This window comes from Aphanomyces astaci, assembly GCF_000520075.1.
Source record: "Aphanomyces astaci strain APO3 unplaced genomic scaffold supercont1.7, whole genome shotgun sequence".
NCBI lineage: Eukaryota > Oomycota > Saprolegniomycetes > Saprolegniales > Verrucalvaceae > Aphanomyces > Aphanomyces astaci.
Window position 1 is genome coordinate 902,482 of NW_009798270.1, and position 18,605 is coordinate 921,086.

Sequence of the window (18,605 nt, forward strand, 5' to 3'; positions counted from 1 at the left end):
GGCGATAGGGGTGGCCGCTCAAATGTATCTTGATTTTTGTATGTGACTCTTATCCGTATTTAATATCCGGAGGCAGTTGGGACCTTTAACCTCCCACTCCAGTGATAAAACGCATGAAATCGGTATTTAACGTATCTGGATTTTGGGTTTAACTACAATAATTGCACGTTAAATAATAAAACCTCCACTCTTCAATTTGGCCAGTTGGAAGTTTTTAGATGAAGTGCACCATAGGTAGGTGATATTTCACAAACGAACGACGTTTCGGGTTCAAAATATAAAACTTCAAGAATGCCTTACAAAGTTTAAGTTTATTTTATTTGATCGTCCAAATGTATAAATTTATACAGGAACCTAAAAGGACTTAACCACCTAAAAGGACATAGATTATACGGTAACAACAGCCGCGCGAGCAAGACATGTCACGGCTCACTGTACAGTAACCATAGGTATCGCCGGTGGCATGACCCCAAAGGTATCCTGCGGAAGTGGGATTGATTTCACTGTTCCTGGTGGTGCAGTTGACGAGAACACGCCCACTAATGGCGGCTCTGACCATTATCGGCATGGACTTGCAGCCCCAGGTGCGAGTAGAATACTATATATGGTATCCAATACCTATCGGTAGATCAAGTAAAACGTAATCCGATCATTTTGACCTACTTGGGATGCACAATACCCAAAACACGACCAAAACATGACTCTTTGAAAAGTAATTTCAAACTTACGACGGACACGCTTCTGATTGGCTCCGTTCGTTTTCGAAAGTTACTTGGAAGAGCCTCTAAATAATCAGAAGAATGCCCGACCTTTCGGCTTCATGGAGCAGTTTTCAGAATTGAAATCCCCGCCCTGAGAGACGAGTAAGCTGCATTCTACGACGAAGTCTCTTTCAAGTGCACCATAAACTGGCCATCTACGTTACCAGTACTACTATTAATAGTATAAACGAATAACCCATGAAATTAATATATTATATTTCATGGGTTATTCGTTTATACCAGGGTGCACGAATCGAGGATCCACCTTACCTTGCTCTTGTAAAGTCATGATCGTTTAACGTTCGCAGTCACAGTGATTTGACGGAAGCATGACACTCCTGTTTACGAAGGGTACGTGCTATTGACACTTCAGCATCACCTGTGGGTGCACAGTTTGGGGGATTCGCGTAGTTTGGGGGTGAACCCAACCACGAATCGACGCTTTGTCGTCGGAACGTCAAAACGTCCATCACTCAGAGGAATAACCATCACTCGACAATTCACAATACACTCTGGTACAGAAAGCGACAGTCATATATACGTATACTCCATGACACAAACGGCAAATGGGGGCGATGGTACTGAAGTGGATCTGTTTCTTGTATGCGACACCACTGCCTCTACCGGTATGGGTCGGTACATTTCGTCCTTGGCGGCCACGATTCGCCAAGTCTTTGCAGTCATCAAGCTGCTCTTTCGAGGTTGTGTGAAATTGCATGTGGTGTCGTACAAGGACCATTGCGACGGCAAACTCGTGGTCACGCATTGCAGTCAACGAACACACTCAAACAAGCAAATTCTCGACTTTTTCGCGGCCTTGGTGCCCCACGGCGGGGGCGACATCCCCGAGGCCATCAAGACAGCGCTCAACTTTGTGCACTCTACAGTCCACCACATTCGGCAAGCGTCTGTCATGCCAACCGACGCATTGGTCCTTCTCTTCACAGACGCGCCCCCGCACCACATCCACACATTATCTCGCTATTGGCGACAAGAAATGGATGCCATCGAAGCCAACCCACAGTACACGGCTGGCTACGACTGGCTCGCCATCCGCCGCGCCTTCCAAGCGGCCAACATCCACGTCCACACGTTCCACTCGAATCTACCCGAAGTTCACGACATGGCACAGTCAGTGCTGTTTTACTCGGCGATGGGGCCGGTCGTGCTCGTGGAAAACGAATCCACGACCGAAATCACCAAGGCCACGATGAGGCTGCTGCTGCAGTTGATGGGGCACAAGTTCGAGTTTGCCAGCCAGTTTACCTGCGTCACAGTGGACGACGCCAAGTTTGACGTGGGCACCGAGAACGACGTCGTTCCCAGCATGGACACCCGTCTAGCCTTCTCAAAGCACCTGTTTCAGTTTACCCCGTTGCCGTGTATGCTCGAAGATTTGAGCCAACTCCCGGTGCTGTTCGAGTCCAACGACACGTACCAGAACATGGTGTACACGATCTTTGGGGCGTTCTTCACGCCGACCAACGTACTAGCTTTAACTTACAACCCTATCTTGGCCAAACTGTGACGCGTGATTTGCAGGCGGCGGTTGGATCCTCGATATCTCTTGTTGAGCATCAAGCTGTCGACGTGTGTGTCTGCGTTGACTGGCCTGGACAAGGCTCAGATCCAGCACTGGATCGAAGCCTCGCACAACCACAGCCACGAGATTCGCGACGCGATTCTCGTCGTATCAAACACCTCTACTACGGGTCGCCCGTGTGTGGTGTTGGAACGCAGTGGGCTTGTCGACGCGATTGACGCCTCTGACTTGCTCTAGTTGGCCCGGGCGCCAAGCCCCGGAGCGATTCGGACCGTTCAATGCATCCTCACGCATTTGCAGTTTCTGGACGATGTCCCCGTTGAAGGCGAGGTCGACGGCGTGCCACAGTACCTTCCGCTGGACCTCCCCGACACGCAGCTGTTTTCGTTCCTGTGCCACTTGGTCGTGCCTGGCACGTCGTTTTCCCTTCGCGGAAGTGCGGTCGTGGCCATGCTTTGCGTGTCGTCCAACCATTCCATCTTGAGCGATCGAGCGACGTCCTTCCTCGAGCGCATTCGCGGCACGTGGCTGCCCCTGGAACTCGCCACGGACTTTGCTGAGATTCTGGCGCTGGAATATATCAAGCTGTTGCATCGTAACCGACACGTTATGACTGCAAATGAACGCACCGTGTACGACAGGTTGTACACGATGCATCGCATGCGGCTAGCGTCGACGAAGGCCATACCCGTGATTGTGGGCGAGATCCCCAACAAGGCGAAACTACGTCCAGACGTGAAAGCCAAGTGCCGTAGCTGCAACTACGACACGAGCGTGAGTCTCATGGTGACCCACGACACGTGCGCCATCTGCGTCGAGTACGGCGCAGCAGAAGCCCGGTCTATCGAACGTAAGCATGTCACGCCTCCGACTCAGTCCTACGTTGTCGAGTGCAGTGCATGCCAATGCCTGTACGCGGTGGTACAGCCGCATCTGCTCAACATCGCCCCCAAGTGCTTCTACTGTCGACTATGGGTCAAGCCCCGCCCCGTCGCCCCCACCGTCGAGTGTGTGCAGTGCCTCAACCAGTACCTCGATCCGGCGCAACTGCTCCAGCGCACTTCCATCTCGACGACGGAAGGCAGGGAGGGTTGGTGGACGTGCGTCGCGGTGGCCCCCCGTGCAGCGACCATCGCCACAGAGGTGCCGTTTCAAACACTAGTGACAACCAACATCGCGGTCGCTCGTGTGTTTGGGTGGACGAAAACCAAGCGAAGCCACGACTTTGTCGACGTTGTGTTCAATCTCCCCCACGCCAATTACTTCAAAATGTACACGCAGCACCACTCCCTCCTCTTTGGCACGAAAGTGGGACCCCAAGCCCATGAACGCCAAGCCATGCAGCACCTACCTCTCGAACTCCGCGTTGGGGGGAAACGTGTTCATGCTGTCGATGTGTTGTGCGACAAGATGGTGGCTGACACCCTCGAGGGATCGCTCACGGATGTGTGCAACCTTTGCTTTGAAGAGTACTCGCTTCCCCAGCTCGAGACTGCCTGCGGGCGATGCCCCACTCGAGTATGCCGCAGCTGCGCGGACCACTGGAATGGACAAACCAAACGGGGGCGGGTGGTGCTCACAACTCATTTAACGTGTCCGTTCTGTCGCCAATGGCCCACGGCCAACGTATGGCAGCGCTACAACAAGCCCGTGGGGCAACTGCTAAGCAAAGGTCTGCTGCCCCCCATGCAGCCTCAAACGTACTACGGGTGGTGCGGCACGTGTGAAAAAGTGAAGGAAATGATGGCCAAAAGTTGTGCGCAAGACGCCCCCCGCGTGGCCAGATTTGAATGCGGCGACTGCTTTGCACTGAATGTCAAGTTCCCCGTCTGCCCCACCTGCACCGTTCAAACCGAGAAGACCGTCGAATGCGACCACATCACGTGCATCTGCGGCCAGCACTGGTGCTATGCGTGTGGCAGCGGGTTCATCTCGGGCGAAGCCACGATCCATCACATTATTTTCCGATGTCAGTTTGCATAGAAAAAGCATGATTGATATTTCGAAGCATTACGTATCATAGGACCACTGTCGCCGTCTACCTCCCTTGGGCGCACGCGGAGAACTTCATCAGATATGTCCACGCCGATTTCCTATCCATCCTTGGAATTGGCAAAGCGGGGCTGACCTGCGAGTCGGGCATGCACCTCATCGCCTTATTCGATGGCACGTCGAAAGCAGCGGGGGGGTCGAGGGGAGGTCTGCTCCTACGACTGTGTCTAGCTTTGCATTGCAACAAGTCGACAAATGACACTTCTGTTTGGTTCCAACACAAAAGTGTGTGCGAAGATGATCATATCATGGACGTTCCTTGAAAGTCAAAACAATCAGTCCAATGACGAAGCGTCCGTACAGTTGAGTCGAACTGCAACTAGTAAAATCCCGATCGAAAAGATGCGCCGTGGATGCATATGAAGTCAACCACATAACATTAGCATAAACGACTAAACTACCCGGACAAACGACTCCAGCACCGGCAAGATCCCAGGGGGGAGGAACTACAGTTGTCGCAATGATTGTAGACTTCAAAAGTAAATTGTGCTCGTTCATATGTTGGGCCTTGGTTCGGATCAAATACGACGCAACACAGTTGCGATTTATTCCACTTTGTACTGGTATTGCCCTTTTACCTAAAATTGGACTTTTGTGCTGATACACCAAATCTATCGATCGATTCATTGTACTGACTTTTGTATGTAAAAATCGTCCACCTTCACATTAATTTAGAGCCACACACTAATTCGATATTCAATTCGTCGAAGAGTGGATTTGGTTGGCTACTTGTTTTTATATCTGGGCTTTGATTGGTTGATCGATTGTCTACCGATTTGGTTATTCTGGTCATTGACATGAGCGAGCACCCCCCTCCAATTTCGAATCGACGAGGCAATAACTACAGTATTTTCCAGTTGGCAGTCCCAGTAACTCCACGTCTAACGCGATGGGAAATCTAACGTTAGAATAGTAACGTTCTATCATATGTGCAGCATATATCGAGTGTTTCGTTTCGGGGGGGTTGCTGTCTGTATATATTACTCGAAGAACAGCCACAACGCTGCTACATGCTGCTACTACGGGCGGATGCCGTTGGTGATTCTCTGAAAGTTGTCGTACTGGTTGGTGCTATAGTTGCCATGGCTTTTTCGGATCAGGTACAGCATATGCGACACCACCTCGTGCTTGGACAGGGACACTTTGAACCGGCCTCGGAACCTCGACAAGATGGCGGCCGTGTCCTTTTGAAAGAAGCACGGGAACGGCGACTGGTGCGCCATGACTTCCACTAGGTCGCACAAGTCGTCGCAGTTTTGCTGCAGCGCCAAAAAGCCCCTCGTGCACAGTGTCACATATTCCTTGAACCCGTCCGAGTCGGGGCCGCCCATGCATTCAACCATTTCCGTGGTCAACTTGAACGGCGCGGTTTCGATGCTAAAGCTTCCGCCGGGTGCAATGCCAAGGAGGAACCCATAGTCAATGTGGATGATATGGCCTTCGTTGTCGAGCATGATGTTGCCGTTGTGTCGATCCTTGATTTGCAAAAAGTACGACACGAGCGAGTACCCGGCCATGGACTGAATGTACTGCGTCTGCGCTTCGATGAACCGCGGCGAGTCGGGCGGGCCGTACGACTTTTCAAAGTGGTGCAGCAATGACACGTACCCGTCTCGTTTTTTAAGGCCGTCGAGCGATATCGCGTTCACAAGCGTCTCGATGATACCCGTGGACGAGCTCGTGGCGATGATACGGTACACCTTGAGCCAAATGGGCAAGTTCGCTGCCTTGAAGATGTCCATAAACTTTTGAATCAGCTGCAGCGTAAACACTTCCTGTCGCATGTCGTCGTTGCTTTTGCCAATCATCGACACAATATCCCAGCCAGGAACGTGCCCGTTCGGACTTAGCCCCTTCATGCGCTCCCGCTTAGACGCCCACGACTCGCCAAACGCCGCCTCCAAGTCGCGCTTGCGGGTCTTCTCGCGCTCCATCACTTCCTCCGACATGCTCATATGTGATAACTCCATCGCTTGGTCAAACCCGACGCTTTCAGCTTCGCATCCGTCGTGGGTGTCGATACTGTCTTCCTCGTCGGACCCCATCAGCAGGTCCGTGTCCACAATCGACGGGGTCGACGGGGTCGCGTCCGCCAACGTCTCGTTCTTGTCCAAGCTTTCCCGGTTGATCATGTGACGCACTTCGTCGTCGTCGTCGTCGTACACCACGGGGGGGTTCACGGCACCTGTACTACTACTACTGGGAGCCGCCGCCGCCGCGCCCCCCGCCAACGGTTTTGTACTACCACTAGTAGTAGTAGTCGTATTACTAGTAGTAGTAGTCGGGGACAGAAGGTTCAAACTCGAACCGACGCCGCGGATCACTTCAAACACAAGCAAGATGGGCACACGCGCTTTGGTACTAAATGCTGTGCCTTCGTTGTATGGCAGCCGAACAATCTGCTCGAACGGATCCGTTGCCTTGACCAGCGGAATGTACGCCATCCGCGGCAGCTGGAACGTCTCGAGATGCTTGGCGAGCATCGGCTTTCGCTCCGTGATGGGGACGAACCGGAGCTTCTCGGCAATATCCGTGATCTGCTGGACAAAGTCGCACTCATCATTGTAGTAGGTCGATAGCACAGTTAGGTCAGCGTCGCAGATGGACGTTTTCCGGCGGAGGGGGGGGGCGGCGGTAGGTAGGGGGGGGGTTGTGTGGCCCCCACTGGGCAGAGGAAACGAATCGGACCGTTTGATCCAGTCCGACACGCTTTTCACGGGCGTCGGCGTCGACATGCCAGGGGACGAAGTGGCCACGATCGAGCCCAGCAAGTGCTGCTGGAAGCACGAATAGTCGGAAAACTTGACGTCGTCCACGGCCGTGTGCTGTTGCTCGGCTTGGTGTCTGTACTCGGTGATCGCGTCCAGTATCCGCCCAGCTAAATGGAACTGCTCATCCGTCATGGTGGGCAGAATGCGCTTGGACGTGAGCACGTCGGACCTGGCCGACCCCACGATGCGCACTTCGATCTCGACAATGAGTCGCACAACGCGGGCGTACGTGGACTGGGTCTTGATGGGGGACTGGGGGTCGGCGGCATCCTCGACGGCGCCGCGCAGCTGCCAGATCAGGAGCAGCGCCAAGTGAATCGACCGCGCGCAGATGGACAAGATCAGGTCATCCATCCAAAACAGTTTTTCAAACTCAAACGTGGGCACGTTCAGGTACGCATGGACGAGCTGGGGCCAGAAGAACTCGACTTCGTTGATCTTGGTGAATGAAAACTGCACGAGTTTCTCCACAATCGGCTTGAACACGAGCGGGTCGCTCTCCAGGTTTTGGTGGAGCAGGATGATGGCTCGAAACACGGTGAACGTCGGCGACCGGAACTCCCGATGCAGCCCCAGGATCTTGATGTCCAGCGGGATCTCGGGCTGCTCCACTGTGTGATCGAGGTACCGCTTGTCAGCTAGCAGCAGCACCTCAAATTCCTCGGCCGTGATCGCGCCTTGCTTGAACAGGTCGATGGCGATGTTGGTGGCTTCCGTGTGCGATGGCCCCATGGGCATGATGAGCTCGATGGGCGCGTCGGGGTTGAGCGGCCGCGGGTACACGCAAATCCCCGAGTCCAGTCGCTGCTTGATGGCCTTGATGTAATTAACAAACGATTGTGCGTGGTAGCAGTCGTCGCAGATACGCATGGCCGAGTAGTACGATCGATGCGGTAGCGGCAGCTTGTGCTGCGAGTGCCGGTCGCAGTAGGTGGCGTCGCAGCTCGAGCATTTGAACTTGGTCAGCGCCGCCGCCGCCGCGATCGCGGCTGGGTCGTCCGCCGAGGGCTGACACCGCAGACATTTCAACTGCATATCCAGTTCCACGACGGAGCTCGCTGGGGACAGCAGCACGGCGCCGTCGCTGCTGCAGCTCGACGGACTGCTGTGGAGCGTCGCCGTCAGTACCGGCACGTTGGTCTCAATGTTCATTTGAATCGCACGGTGCCACTTTTCCTTGTCCATCGCCGAGTCCGCGTACGCGTAGAACACCTTGTTCTGCGCCGTGGCAAAGAGAAACCCGTGCGTGTAGATGTGCATGTTGCCCTTCCCATCCCAGTCCTGGACGCCGATGACGTCCACTTCGCCTTTTACGCGCATCATGTGCTCGGCATCTTCTTGTGTGCTACCATCGCGGTGAGACTTGACAACACGCCAACGACACGCATACCTGTAGTAGTAAAAGCACGTTCCGATCAAGAGGCAGTAGTGCCGGACCATCGGCGGCGGCGAGTACGGACTCGTACGGAACGTGAGGAATCCTTCGCACGACGCGCGAGGACCTTTCATCATAAGCGTCGTGCTACGCAAGACAAACGTGAGAGGATGGTCGTGATGATGATGGAGGAGGGCAGGTACATTTGACAGTCCCACCGCGTCGTCCAACTTATCGCGTTGGATCTCGCTGCTGCTGCTGCTGCTGATGCTGCTGGCACGCCTCACTTTTTTCGACCCCCAACAGCCGTTTCTCGACCTGATCAACAAAAATATGCCAGGCCACCAGAGGAGGATCTAACCCTACCCCCCGTATCATTATTCACACATATTCATGGCGATGGCAGCATGCTTATACTAGTATGCATGCGTATCCATCGAGAAGCGGGCATGTGGACTACATAGTTAGCATGCACAGCCCTCACGAGCGTACAACGCCCCGCAAGGGAGGCAGTGGCCTGCTAGTTACTCGAGTTTTGTCGACTTGGAAGCAGCCATGTCGCCTTGAACAGAAATCGACCCGTGCTACGCAATTGGGCATGTCCTGGGATAAGAATGTTCAAGGCTCGCTGCCATGATTCATGGGCATTTCGTCCGCGAGGAGGTTGCAAGATGCTTGTGGAATCGGTTCGTGATGAAGTGTCCGTCGTCAGGCATTATCACGGAAAATACATTTTCCGACAAATAAAATGTCGATTGACCTGTGAATGTCAGATAAGCAATAGTATTATTATTAACAGTGATTCTTGTGCACATGGGAATATTCCAATGAAATGATCCAATCATTCAATTGGAAAAGATTCAAGTGACCGCGAGTTTTAGCAAATCAGCAAGTTTCACAGTCGCTATATCCGCTCCTTGGAACACGCGTTATCTGCATCATGTTGGGTCGTGAAGCGATGATGGGATGGCATTGTTTGTTGCTGGCCCGCTTATCGAATGGGTGTGCGTGTGTCAAGGATTGTCTAGTCAGGATTTCTGATTGGAAATTTAGTTGGCGGAAATTTCCTGTGGGTGCACCGAAATGTCTCACTGGGCCATTTCATTGGAATATTCCCATTTGCAAAATCAATATTGTTGAAAACAAATATTGGTCTGAGGCCAGGGTAATATATATATATTAATTATTGCAAGGCCTGTATAAATCGATGCAGTACATTTGAATTAATTTGGCTTTTGAATTTTGCTGAGGCGCCGTGCCGACGATGGACCATGACGATGATCACTTCAAGAAGGCCCAGGAACACATCACAGAGAACTCCCGGCAGGCTTTAGCTGCGCTAGAACAGTCGGCGAAGGAGAATAGCAAGTGGCTGGTTGCATTATGCTGCAGTATCTCGCTGGACATTCGACGGCCAGAGGTCAATGCCAAGAAAAGACGACTGGACCTCGACATTCCACAGCGACCACGCCATGTTACTCCGGCAGTAGAGAAGCGCCAGAAGTCCATTGAGGAGAAGGTCGTACTTGATGAGGTGAAAGCACCGCCTCCTGAGTACGACACACGATCAAAGCATCGGGCATCGTCACGGAACCCACCAAGAAAGCGATCACTCCAAGAACGCGAGGACGACCACATCGACGACGAAAAGGAAGAAGTGAATCCGTTTGCGCTGAAAGTAGCCGAGCTGAAGCAGGAGCTGAAAGATAGGGGGCTCAAGACTACGGGTGTGAAGTCGACTTTGGTAGCCCGACTGCTGGAAGCCATCGAAATCGAGAAATCGGAAGCCAGCGCGGCACGTCAAAAGGCTCACGGACACCCAAGTGATCATGTTTCGGTCGATTTTTCGGACGACAAGATGCATGACGAGATTGTTGGGGACAGCGACGTGAGCACGGTGGACGTGCATTCTCCCGACGTGGCGAACACGACAGGGCCCGTTCACTCTACAAGAAAGAACCTTCGTTCAAGCGACGTCATCAAACAAGACGCCGCTGTTGCCTCGTCAGCAACAAGTGAAGAGCCAGTGGTTGTATTGCACGAAGGAGCCAAGCCGTCCCGACCACTGCGGCGTCCAGGGCCAGCAAGACGCCACGACACCGCAGCGAGAGTGGATTCAAAGCCTTCCACCGACAAGAATGCTCGCAATGACGTGGAAGACCCTCGGAAAAGTCGCATGGCTCGATTCATCAACTTGAACTCGCATGTTGACGACAGCGGCGACGACGATAGCAGCGCAAGGATAGTAGTCAAGCCGGAATCACCGACTGATTCATCCAGCAGAATGGAAAATATCATTGACCTCGTGTCGCCCCCTCCCCCCAAGAAGCATCCTTCCAAGGCCTCGTCCAAGCCGAAAGCTAGCAGCTCGCCGATTTCACGTCCAACGTCAGGAAGATCCAGCGATAACGTCCCTGAAGACACAAGTCCAAGGCAGCAACCCTTGGGCCACGCAGTCACGGGCGTTTCATCACCACCACCGCTGCCGCATGCCGATCACGTCGACTCCTCGTCGAAGGTACTTGCCTTGGAAGAAAGTCGTCTACCGAAAGCGGCCGACGCTGCCGACACTTTGGTTGCCCCTCCGCCACTTGACCAAACGAGTCCAAGGTCCCCGGATTCCCCGCCACCGAAAACTGTATCCCTCCACGACGTCGCGGCGCCGCCTTCCCATCCGACGAAGTCTGTCAAGGCGGTGGCGTTGTTCGATTCGACAGTGTCTCCATTTCTTGGACGGACACCAAGCGCCACCAACCCCACCATATCGACGACCTCAGAGACCCGGCTGCTGCCTACTTTGACGGCGACCCCATCCAGTGCGCGGCCACCCTTGATGGAATCCCCCGCTCTCAATCGTATGCAAGACAGCCAACCACCCCTCGGGGCAGGAGAAAGCAGCGGCAGACCTCGGGACGAAGGCGCGTCGTCACCGCACCACCACCTGCGCCCGCACTCGGCCTTGTCGCATCCCTCACGTCCCCTCTTTGGCGGCGACCTCTCCCCCATCGTCCCCAACCCGCCAGTGAAACCGGACGACGAATTGTTCACCACGAGCAGTCTCAACTCGTCCCCCCGAGCCTTTTCCATGCCATCGCGCCACCCAAAGAACCACGACGACGATGACGACAACGAGGGCGTGACCGTGCCCAAGTCGTCGGACCTGCTCATGTCCACAGCCGCGTCGCTGTTTGCGACTGCGACGTCGCCCATTGTGAAGGGATTTGCGTCGTTCAAGTCGGCGTTCGGGCTGTCCAAGGCGGCGGCGTCCGGGGATGATGACGATACGTTCAACTCGACCGACATGTACGGCCGCAGCACCACCCCCGTGCCAAAAGTCCCCGCGCCAAAGGTGTTTCAGACCAAAGCGACGTTTCAACACTCGAAGCGACAGGGGGGGGCGTCCTCGTCGTCGTTGTACGACCCCCATCAAGCTAGGAAGAAGAATGCGGTGACGGCGGTGGACGTTTCCGTGGAGAAAACGTCGACCCTGCCAAAGTCCCCACCTCGAGTAAGCCCCAAAGTAAGGCTGGAGACACCGATGACCTTGGCCATCGCCACCACGGAGGACGCCAAGGAGCGGGAGTTTCAAGAAGCCATCGAGCGCGAGTCCAAACGCCTTCGACTGGCCGCCAAAGAATCGGCCAAGAAGCGCATTGAGCAAGAAATGGACACGCTCAAAGCGACCGCCAAGTTGAGTGCTGCCGCCGTTCCAGTTGGCATCGCGGCTTCTTCATCCTCCACGGTCGACACGAGCACGTCCGTCGTCGTCCATGAGTCCAACCAACTTGAAGACGGGACCATGTCGCTCCCGTCGGCTGACTCGTCGTCGAGTGAATCCAGCTCGTCGGGGGTTGCGTCGTCGAGTGGCGTCGCGAAAAAGCCTTCGAACCTCGTCAGCGGGTTGCATTCCCTCACGTCGCTGGTGGAGAAGGAGTCGACAGCCGCGAAATCCACCACGCGCGGGGCGGGGCCGATCGTAGTGACGTCGCTGCGCATGGCCGAGCGGAATCGGCTCATGGAAAAGCAACGGGAGGCTGAAAAGAAGCAGCGGCAACAAGAGTTGTGGAAAAAGTACGAAGACCAGCGCAAAGCAGACGGAGACAAGCGACGAAAAGCGGCGAGTACGAAGGACCAAACGAGTACCGATAAGATGGCAAAAGACGCCCGACTCAAGGTATTAGGTCCACCCTTCGATGTGGACTGGTGCTTTGTATGTGACGCATGATGTAGCGGGAGCGAGAAGCCCGTGAAAAGAAGGAGCGGGAAGACGAGTTGGCGAAGAAGAAGCAACATCGGCTGCAAGATATGGATGCCAAGGACGAAAAAAAAAAGAAACTCCAGGGAAAGGACCACACGGGCAAAGAGCTAGGCATGGTACGACGACGGCAACAACGGTGGTTGTGTGAATCATAAACATGCGATGATGTGATTTGACATAGCGCCATCTTCGAGAGATGGACGGGCTCAATCGGGACACGCCGTTGCCTCCACCCCCCGCCGTGCCAGCGCCAACTCATCGGACCGACCCTTTGCCTCCTCCGGTCCCGCATCAACCGTCGGGGACCGTGGGGGGACTGCAACCAAACACGAAACAAGGCACGCCATCCAAGAAAGAGCACACGAATTATGAAATGTCCGACGGTCCCGAAAGGTATCCCCCATATATATATATGTGTGTACTTTGCTTGAATTCCATCAAAACATATTCGACCCGTGTAGTGACGAAGACAGCGGCAACTCGGACGCGGAGCAGAAGAAGATTCCCAAGTGGGCCCAACGTGAAGCCCTGGAGCTCGCTTTGGCCCGCCAGTTTGGCCCGGACGGGACGGATCCGACGCCGTCAGTGTTCCCCGACTTTGTCGACTCGTGCGACTTGGAAGGTACATGACAACATCGCTTTGGAAGTGGACGTTCATGCTTGTGTATGTAGCCATCTTTCAATCGTCGGACGCAAACAAGAAGAAACGATTCAACAAACGTACGAGCTCGGGGAATTGGCTCGCAGACCGACCGACGATGCGAGACAAGGTCGCGTACAAGCGCGACATGGGATTCAAGTAATTCGGAGTTCGATTTTTCCCGAGAATGGTGGGGTCGGTAGTGATTGGTTGCCCCAACTGAATATTATTATTATCAACAAGCAATAATTAGTTATTGTTGAATGATTCGCTGGAACGTGGGTGAATTATGGTTGCTGTAGACACACACACACATTTCGACGTGTTTCTAAATATTATGCTGAAGGTTAACGTTATAGTAAGTAACATTCACTGCGGAACATAATTATTGAGGGACATGACCACGCGCCATAAAAAGCAAGTTGTACCTGTAGACGCTGCTGGCGACCCACGACCCGGCGCTGTGCGTGATATTAGCACAGCGTTGCAATATGCATTAGGTTAGCTGAAGGGGTTCAGCTGCACCGAACTCTACCAGTCGGCTGTGTGCTGAACCTGTGGATGTTGAGAGATCTCGAGGAATTCCCTGAGACCCACAGTTTCACTGTTGCTTACGTAATCATTTCCCTTCAACAAGACCAGTACGGTACAGTAATCTCCGAGTCCCGAGACCTCCTTTTGTATTGTTATTCCCGGGGCGAAGTTGCATCACCTATCATTAACCACTGAAAGGTGCTTTCCCCTGTTGTGTTGGCTTACACTGCACTTATCTGAGACATCATACGAACAAGTGAAACGATTACGTAAGCAAAGGCAACATGCTCTCAGGGAATTACTCTGGTTGCCTTTGCGTTGTCGCGTACTACTGTACTATTAATAGTACGCGTGCAACATTGTACTGTATGTTTGTACAGTAGGACTCGGATTTCAACGACCACACTTGAATTGTTCAATTTCAAAGTGGACAAAAAAGGGAAACTGATCGTCCGATCGTTGTGTCGAGCATGCATTCGTTTCAACGAACAAACGACGACTTTTCATCCCCTACCAGATTCACAGTAATACGGTAGTCATCAGGCTGCAACCAACTCAAACAGTTTGACCAGGTAGGCTACTGTATCGTACCCGTGAAGGGTAGCATTATATTGTCGTTGTTCAAAAGTATGTACTTGTGCTCCAAGCAGATCACAGAACCGATTCGACGCTCGTTTCTTGTCGGGTGTTGTTACACAATGGTGTTCTGGTGTAGGGCAATAATGTATACGTATAGTATGTCGACAGAACGCACCTTAGAATACAGGGGTTTGCTGTAATATTGCGCTTGATCTTTCCGTCCCAGTCAGCGTCCACACCGTTTTTGGAACGAAGTGGCGAGTAGACAGATAGCCACTGTCTATGGTGCGTTGTGCATTGACCAATCACGTCCAAAGTCTCTGTCCAGTGTTGTGAGTGATTATAGCACAACAGGCACCATCGGTTCGGCTTTACCGCAAAGAACATCAATTGATTTGTACCTGGTTCTTCTTATTTGGTCCACAATTGTTTCATTGGTAGCCCGATACTACTTGGTTTCAGTATGGTGGGCACTGGATGCATGACGATCAAAGCGACATGATCGAAGACGTGTCGCAGGCTCGTGTCATTTAAGGTCGAGTACTGTAGAAACGCAATAATAGGGTTTCATTTTGACAACCATGATCGATCTATTGCATAGCCTCGCGCGTTGGGCTTTCACACTTCACATCGTTTGACTTCCTATGCCCTGCGTCGTGGGTTTCTTACCGTAACGTTAACACCACTTCCCCAAACGGAATCTTTGGGAATGTTGATCGGACACACCTCTGCCAAACCAGCTGGTTTCATGCGCCAGCCATCGTGGGACTACTCACAGTGCGTCCAGTCCTGTGAGTTTACAAAGTCCCCTTCGACATTCCTATCATTCGGCGGCGGTGGGAACTACAATATCAAACACAGCCAAGCTGTAATGTCCTAGTATGCAACCCCCTCGACGTGGCTAAACAAACTGCAGCCACGAAATAACAGCAAACCACCGCGACATTGGTAAACTCGACTTTAGTCCACGGGTAAAAACACGTTTTTATACAAGTATTCCGAGCGTTTTATCAGTGACTTGAGTTAAAACGCATATATGCGTTGAAAGTTGAAGCTACTCAACGCATAGTTTAACGCTTTAAGGGGTGGTTAATTCCCTTAATTCCAATGCCACCTGGGTTCTGCGGGTGCTGTTTTTGCCTCCATTCCCACTTGGCCTTTTGCTTCGCGTTGGTGACATGCATGCCTTTCCTCATGCCTCTTCTATGGTGTCGCTGGATGGACGTCTAGTGCAGGTCGAAGCACACGGTGGAGATAGATCGAAGGACATCACGTCACCGCAGCCATCGCCGACCATGACGAGTGGCCAAGAGCGCCGCTTTGTGTGCCTCGCACCGGGCTGCGGCAAGCGGTTCAATCGCAAATTCACATTGAAGGAGCACACAAAGACCCACACAGGCGCTCGGCCGTACGCGTGCGACTATGATGGCTGCATGGCGAGCTTTAGCACGTCGGGCAACCTCAGCCGCCACAAGTTTACCCACACGGGCGAAAAGCCGTTTGGGTGCTCGTTCGAGTTGTGCTACAAACGGTTTTGCACCAAGGAGAAACTGGCTCGACACACCAAGACCCACTCGGGCATTCGACCATTCACGTGCAAAGTGGACGGCTGTAGCAAACGATTCAGTACCTCGGGCAACCTCGGACGACACCTCAAGACCCACCGCGACCTCCACGACGACTCGTCGTCCCCAAAACCTGACTCGTCTTCGTGGCCAGCAGTGGCACATGAGCTGGCCGCACATCCACCTAGCCCGAGTACATCGAGCAGCAGAAGCAGCTACAGCAGCGCTTCGTCGACGTCTGCGTTTGATGGGCTGTCGTCGGCCGCAATTGACGAACACATCATCTCCGTCCTGCGATACGACGCCAAAATGGCGCTTGCTGCCGCCAAGCCCCCCTCGTTCCGAGCCCCCGCAGTGTCACTTCAACGAAGCCACTCTGATTTTGTGCAGAACCGGCCGCATCATCACGGTCACCACCAACATCTTGCCCCTCAACAGCAGAATACCCACCCCCAACTGCCGCCGCAGCTCCATCAGAGCTCGCCGCACTTCCAGTACCATCAGCACCCCCACCAGCCGCCCCTACAAATTGCCATCCCCGCGTACACTGCCCCAACGTCCGCAGGCCGCCTCACCTTCAACATGGTGGACTCGCCTCCTGCTCAATGGCACACCCACTTGGAGCATACTTTTCCAACTAAGCTCCCCTCACATCAAGCGACGCCGTCCAGCATCCCAGAGTACGAACCCCTGCCATTCGACATCAATGGCGCCACTGCGCAACCGAAACTCGGGCGGTCAGTGTCGGAAGGAGCGTTTTTTAACCTGTGGCTATAGCACAAGACATGCAGGATTAGACTGCAGTGATAGTGGACGGGTACATCTAAACTATTAAATACTAGTGAATTACGTAGGATACACGTGACGACTGTGGAGCAGCAGGACTTAGGCATGCACTTTGCACTTGACTGTGAGTTCAGCGTAAGACTTGACTTGCTACCTTTCGTTGAACCCAGAAAGGGGTACGTAACGTAAAGCTGATTAGTACTACGTAGTACGTACTAGTTAGTATACGTTTACAGTTAGGACTTGTATACAGTTCGAGGCAGATGACCAACTCTGACTACCATACTGTTAGTCAATTTTGCGAAATTCAGGATTGGCTTCTAACAATTATAGGTATGGCGTGCCATGATGCATGATTGGTAAAAAACAATCACGATGAAATTTTCAACTAATCACCTCAACTTTTTTTGAGTTTGAGTGGAGTACTATTAACTGGATAAAACTCGAAAGTGTTTTCAGCCTACGAATATTTCCACTCTTTTACCACGAAGTAGTTCATTTTCCATCAACACCAATACCGAATTTCGAATAATAGCAATTTGGAATAAGGAACCCTCCATCGAAGAGTCCCAACAAGTGTCACGGAACCCTGCCCATACGTTCCTACGGGTATAGTCGATACGCCTTCGGCTTACTACACCTGTAACTGTAAACTATCGATCTATAGAGCGATTCATAATTGTCATTTGACGAATTGTACGGAGCAGTTTTGGGCCTCATGTTTTTACAGGCTTTTTAATGACGCGCACTGTAGTTGTACAGTAGGCCATTCAGTTTAAATACTGAATTACTGCTCAAGATTATTGCTACCAGTACAGTGTACTCTCCGGAGTATACTGTACTTGAAGTTCCACCCATTCGATTGGCCCCAAAATCAGTCGTTCGTGTCTTGAGCAAAAACTGTGCTACCGGTACTGTATTCACAATATCGAGCTATCGGAAATAGTGTTCATGATAATTAGATAGTGTCCGACGTGGTCAGACCGCCGAATTTCCAAATTACTGCCAAACCTGTCAAGAGGGACGATGTAGGGGGTAGCACTGAGGAGGGACGACGACGAAGAACCCTTGTGTGGTCGAGGGCAAAACCAAAGATGATCATTAACGGACTGTTTAGCTGACCTATGATTGGGCATAAACAGTCCGGCTTCTGCAGAGAAAGAACACCGGATAATTCCGGATGACCGGATATTATCCGTAAGTGACCGAACCTCAGCGAAAAAGGCCAAAGCAAGAACGGCCAAAGTGCCCCTTCTTGACAGCCACCCCACTGGGCAACGGACTGCTGACGGCCTTCGAGACGAAGTTCTCAAAGAGAGGCAATGCCAAAGGCAAAAAGGGCTTAGCGAAAATTCGCGGAGGCCAAAAATGCCAAAGGCATGTCACTATAAAAGCCACCATGAGAACAGAGGCGAAGAAGGTAGTACATGAACACACAAAAATTAGTGTTGGGCACATAACTGTAAGTGCATGGTTACTCATAGAGTAAGGCAAAAGCCTAAGGTAATGCATAAATGCATGGGTGCTCAAAGAGCAAGGGTGCTCGAGAAGCATGGTAAATACCATAGGATGATAAATCCGACCTCAAAATTGAATCCGACAATGCTTCCGACATATTTGAAACGTCAACATAATCCGGATGATGACACAACTGACGAATGATTTGATTGGAAGATTATAGCCAATTAGACAGCGAGAACAAATTTTGCACATCAGTGGACAATTTGCGGTCCAGCTGTAC

At 52.5% G+C, this 18,605-nt stretch overlaps 4 protein-coding genes across 7 annotated transcripts; 2 read left to right on the forward strand and 2 right to left on the reverse strand.

The window, feature by feature from the left end:
• Nucleotides 1–1,317: 1,317 nt before the first annotated feature.
• H257_04237 (hypothetical protein) lies at nt 1,318–4,846 on the forward strand. Its single transcript, XM_009828651.1, has 2 exons — nt 1,318–4,273; nt 4,328–4,846. Coding segments are annotated over exons 1-2 (1,521 nt in total). The 5' UTR covers nt 1,318–2,754; the 3' UTR covers nt 4,330–4,846.
• Nucleotides 4,847–5,309: 463 nt separating this feature from the next.
• Nucleotides 5,310–8,818, reverse strand: H257_04238. Of its 2 annotated transcripts, none has more exons than XM_009828652.1 (3): nt 8,706–8,818; nt 8,518–8,649; nt 5,310–8,472 (listed from the first exon to the last, which is right to left on the reverse strand). In XM_009828652.1, the coding sequence occupies exons 2-3, from the start codon at nt 8,637–8,639 to the stop codon at nt 5,376–5,378; spliced, it is 3,219 nt and encodes a 1,072-aa protein (XP_009826954.1). In that variant the 5' UTR covers nt 8,640–8,649; nt 8,706–8,818; the 3' UTR covers nt 5,310–5,375. The 2 variants fall into 2 exon arrangements, with proteins under 2 accessions (XP_009826954.1, XP_009826955.1); XM_009828653.1 differs by having other exon boundaries at nt 5,311–8,472; nt 8,721–8,818.
• Nucleotides 8,819–9,741: 923 nt separating this feature from the next.
• Nucleotides 9,742–13,672, forward strand: H257_04239 (hypothetical protein). 3 transcript variants are annotated; one of them, XM_009828656.1, is made up of 5 exons: nt 9,742–12,676; nt 12,733–12,876; nt 12,942–13,153; nt 13,222–13,382; nt 13,433–13,672. In XM_009828656.1, the coding sequence occupies exons 1-5, from the start codon at nt 9,767–9,769 to the stop codon at nt 13,561–13,563; spliced, it is 3,558 nt and encodes a 1,185-aa protein (XP_009826958.1). In that variant the 5' UTR covers nt 9,742–9,766; the 3' UTR covers nt 13,564–13,672. The 3 variants fall into 3 exon arrangements, with proteins under 3 accessions (XP_009826958.1, XP_009826956.1, XP_009826957.1); XM_009828654.1 differs by having other exon boundaries at nt 12,942–13,382; XM_009828655.1 differs by having other exon boundaries at nt 13,222–13,672.
• A 1,998-nt stretch (nt 13,673–15,670) lies between these two features.
• On the reverse strand, nt 15,671–16,944 carry H257_04240 (hypothetical protein). Its single transcript, XM_009828657.1, has one exon. It carries the CDS (start codon nt 16,256–16,258, stop codon nt 15,788–15,790), a length of 471 nt encoding a protein of 156 aa, XP_009826959.1. The 5' UTR covers nt 16,259–16,944; the 3' UTR covers nt 15,671–15,787.
• Between the last annotated feature and the right edge of the window lie 1,661 nt (nt 16,945–18,605).

Coding starts and splice junctions, on each gene's coding strand:
- H257_04237 (XM_009828651.1), top strand. CDS start 2,755: ATGCTTTGCGTGTCGTCCAACCATTCCATCTTGAGCGATCGAGCGACG.
- H257_04238 (XM_009828652.1), bottom strand. CDS start 8,639: ATGATGAAAGGTCCTCGCGCGTCGTGCGAAGGATTCCTCACGTTCCGT. Junction 8,473..8,517: donor ACGTGCTTTTACTACTACAG/GTATGCGTGTCG, acceptor CCGCGATGGTAG/CACACAAGAAGATGCCGAGC.
- H257_04239 (XM_009828654.1), top strand. CDS start 9,767: ATGGACCATGACGATGATCACTTCAAGAAGGCCCAGGAACACATCACA. Junction 12,677..12,732: donor CAAAAGACGCCCGACTCAAG/GTATTAGGTCCA, acceptor CGCATGATGTAG/CGGGAGCGAGAAGCCCGTGA. Junction 13,383..13,432: donor CGACTCGTGCGACTTGGAAG/GTACATGACAAC, acceptor TTGTGTATGTAG/CCATCTTTCAATCGTCGGAC.
- H257_04240 (XM_009828657.1), bottom strand. CDS start 16,258: ATGTGCGGCCAGCTCATGTGCCACTGCTGGCCACGAAGACGAGTCAGG.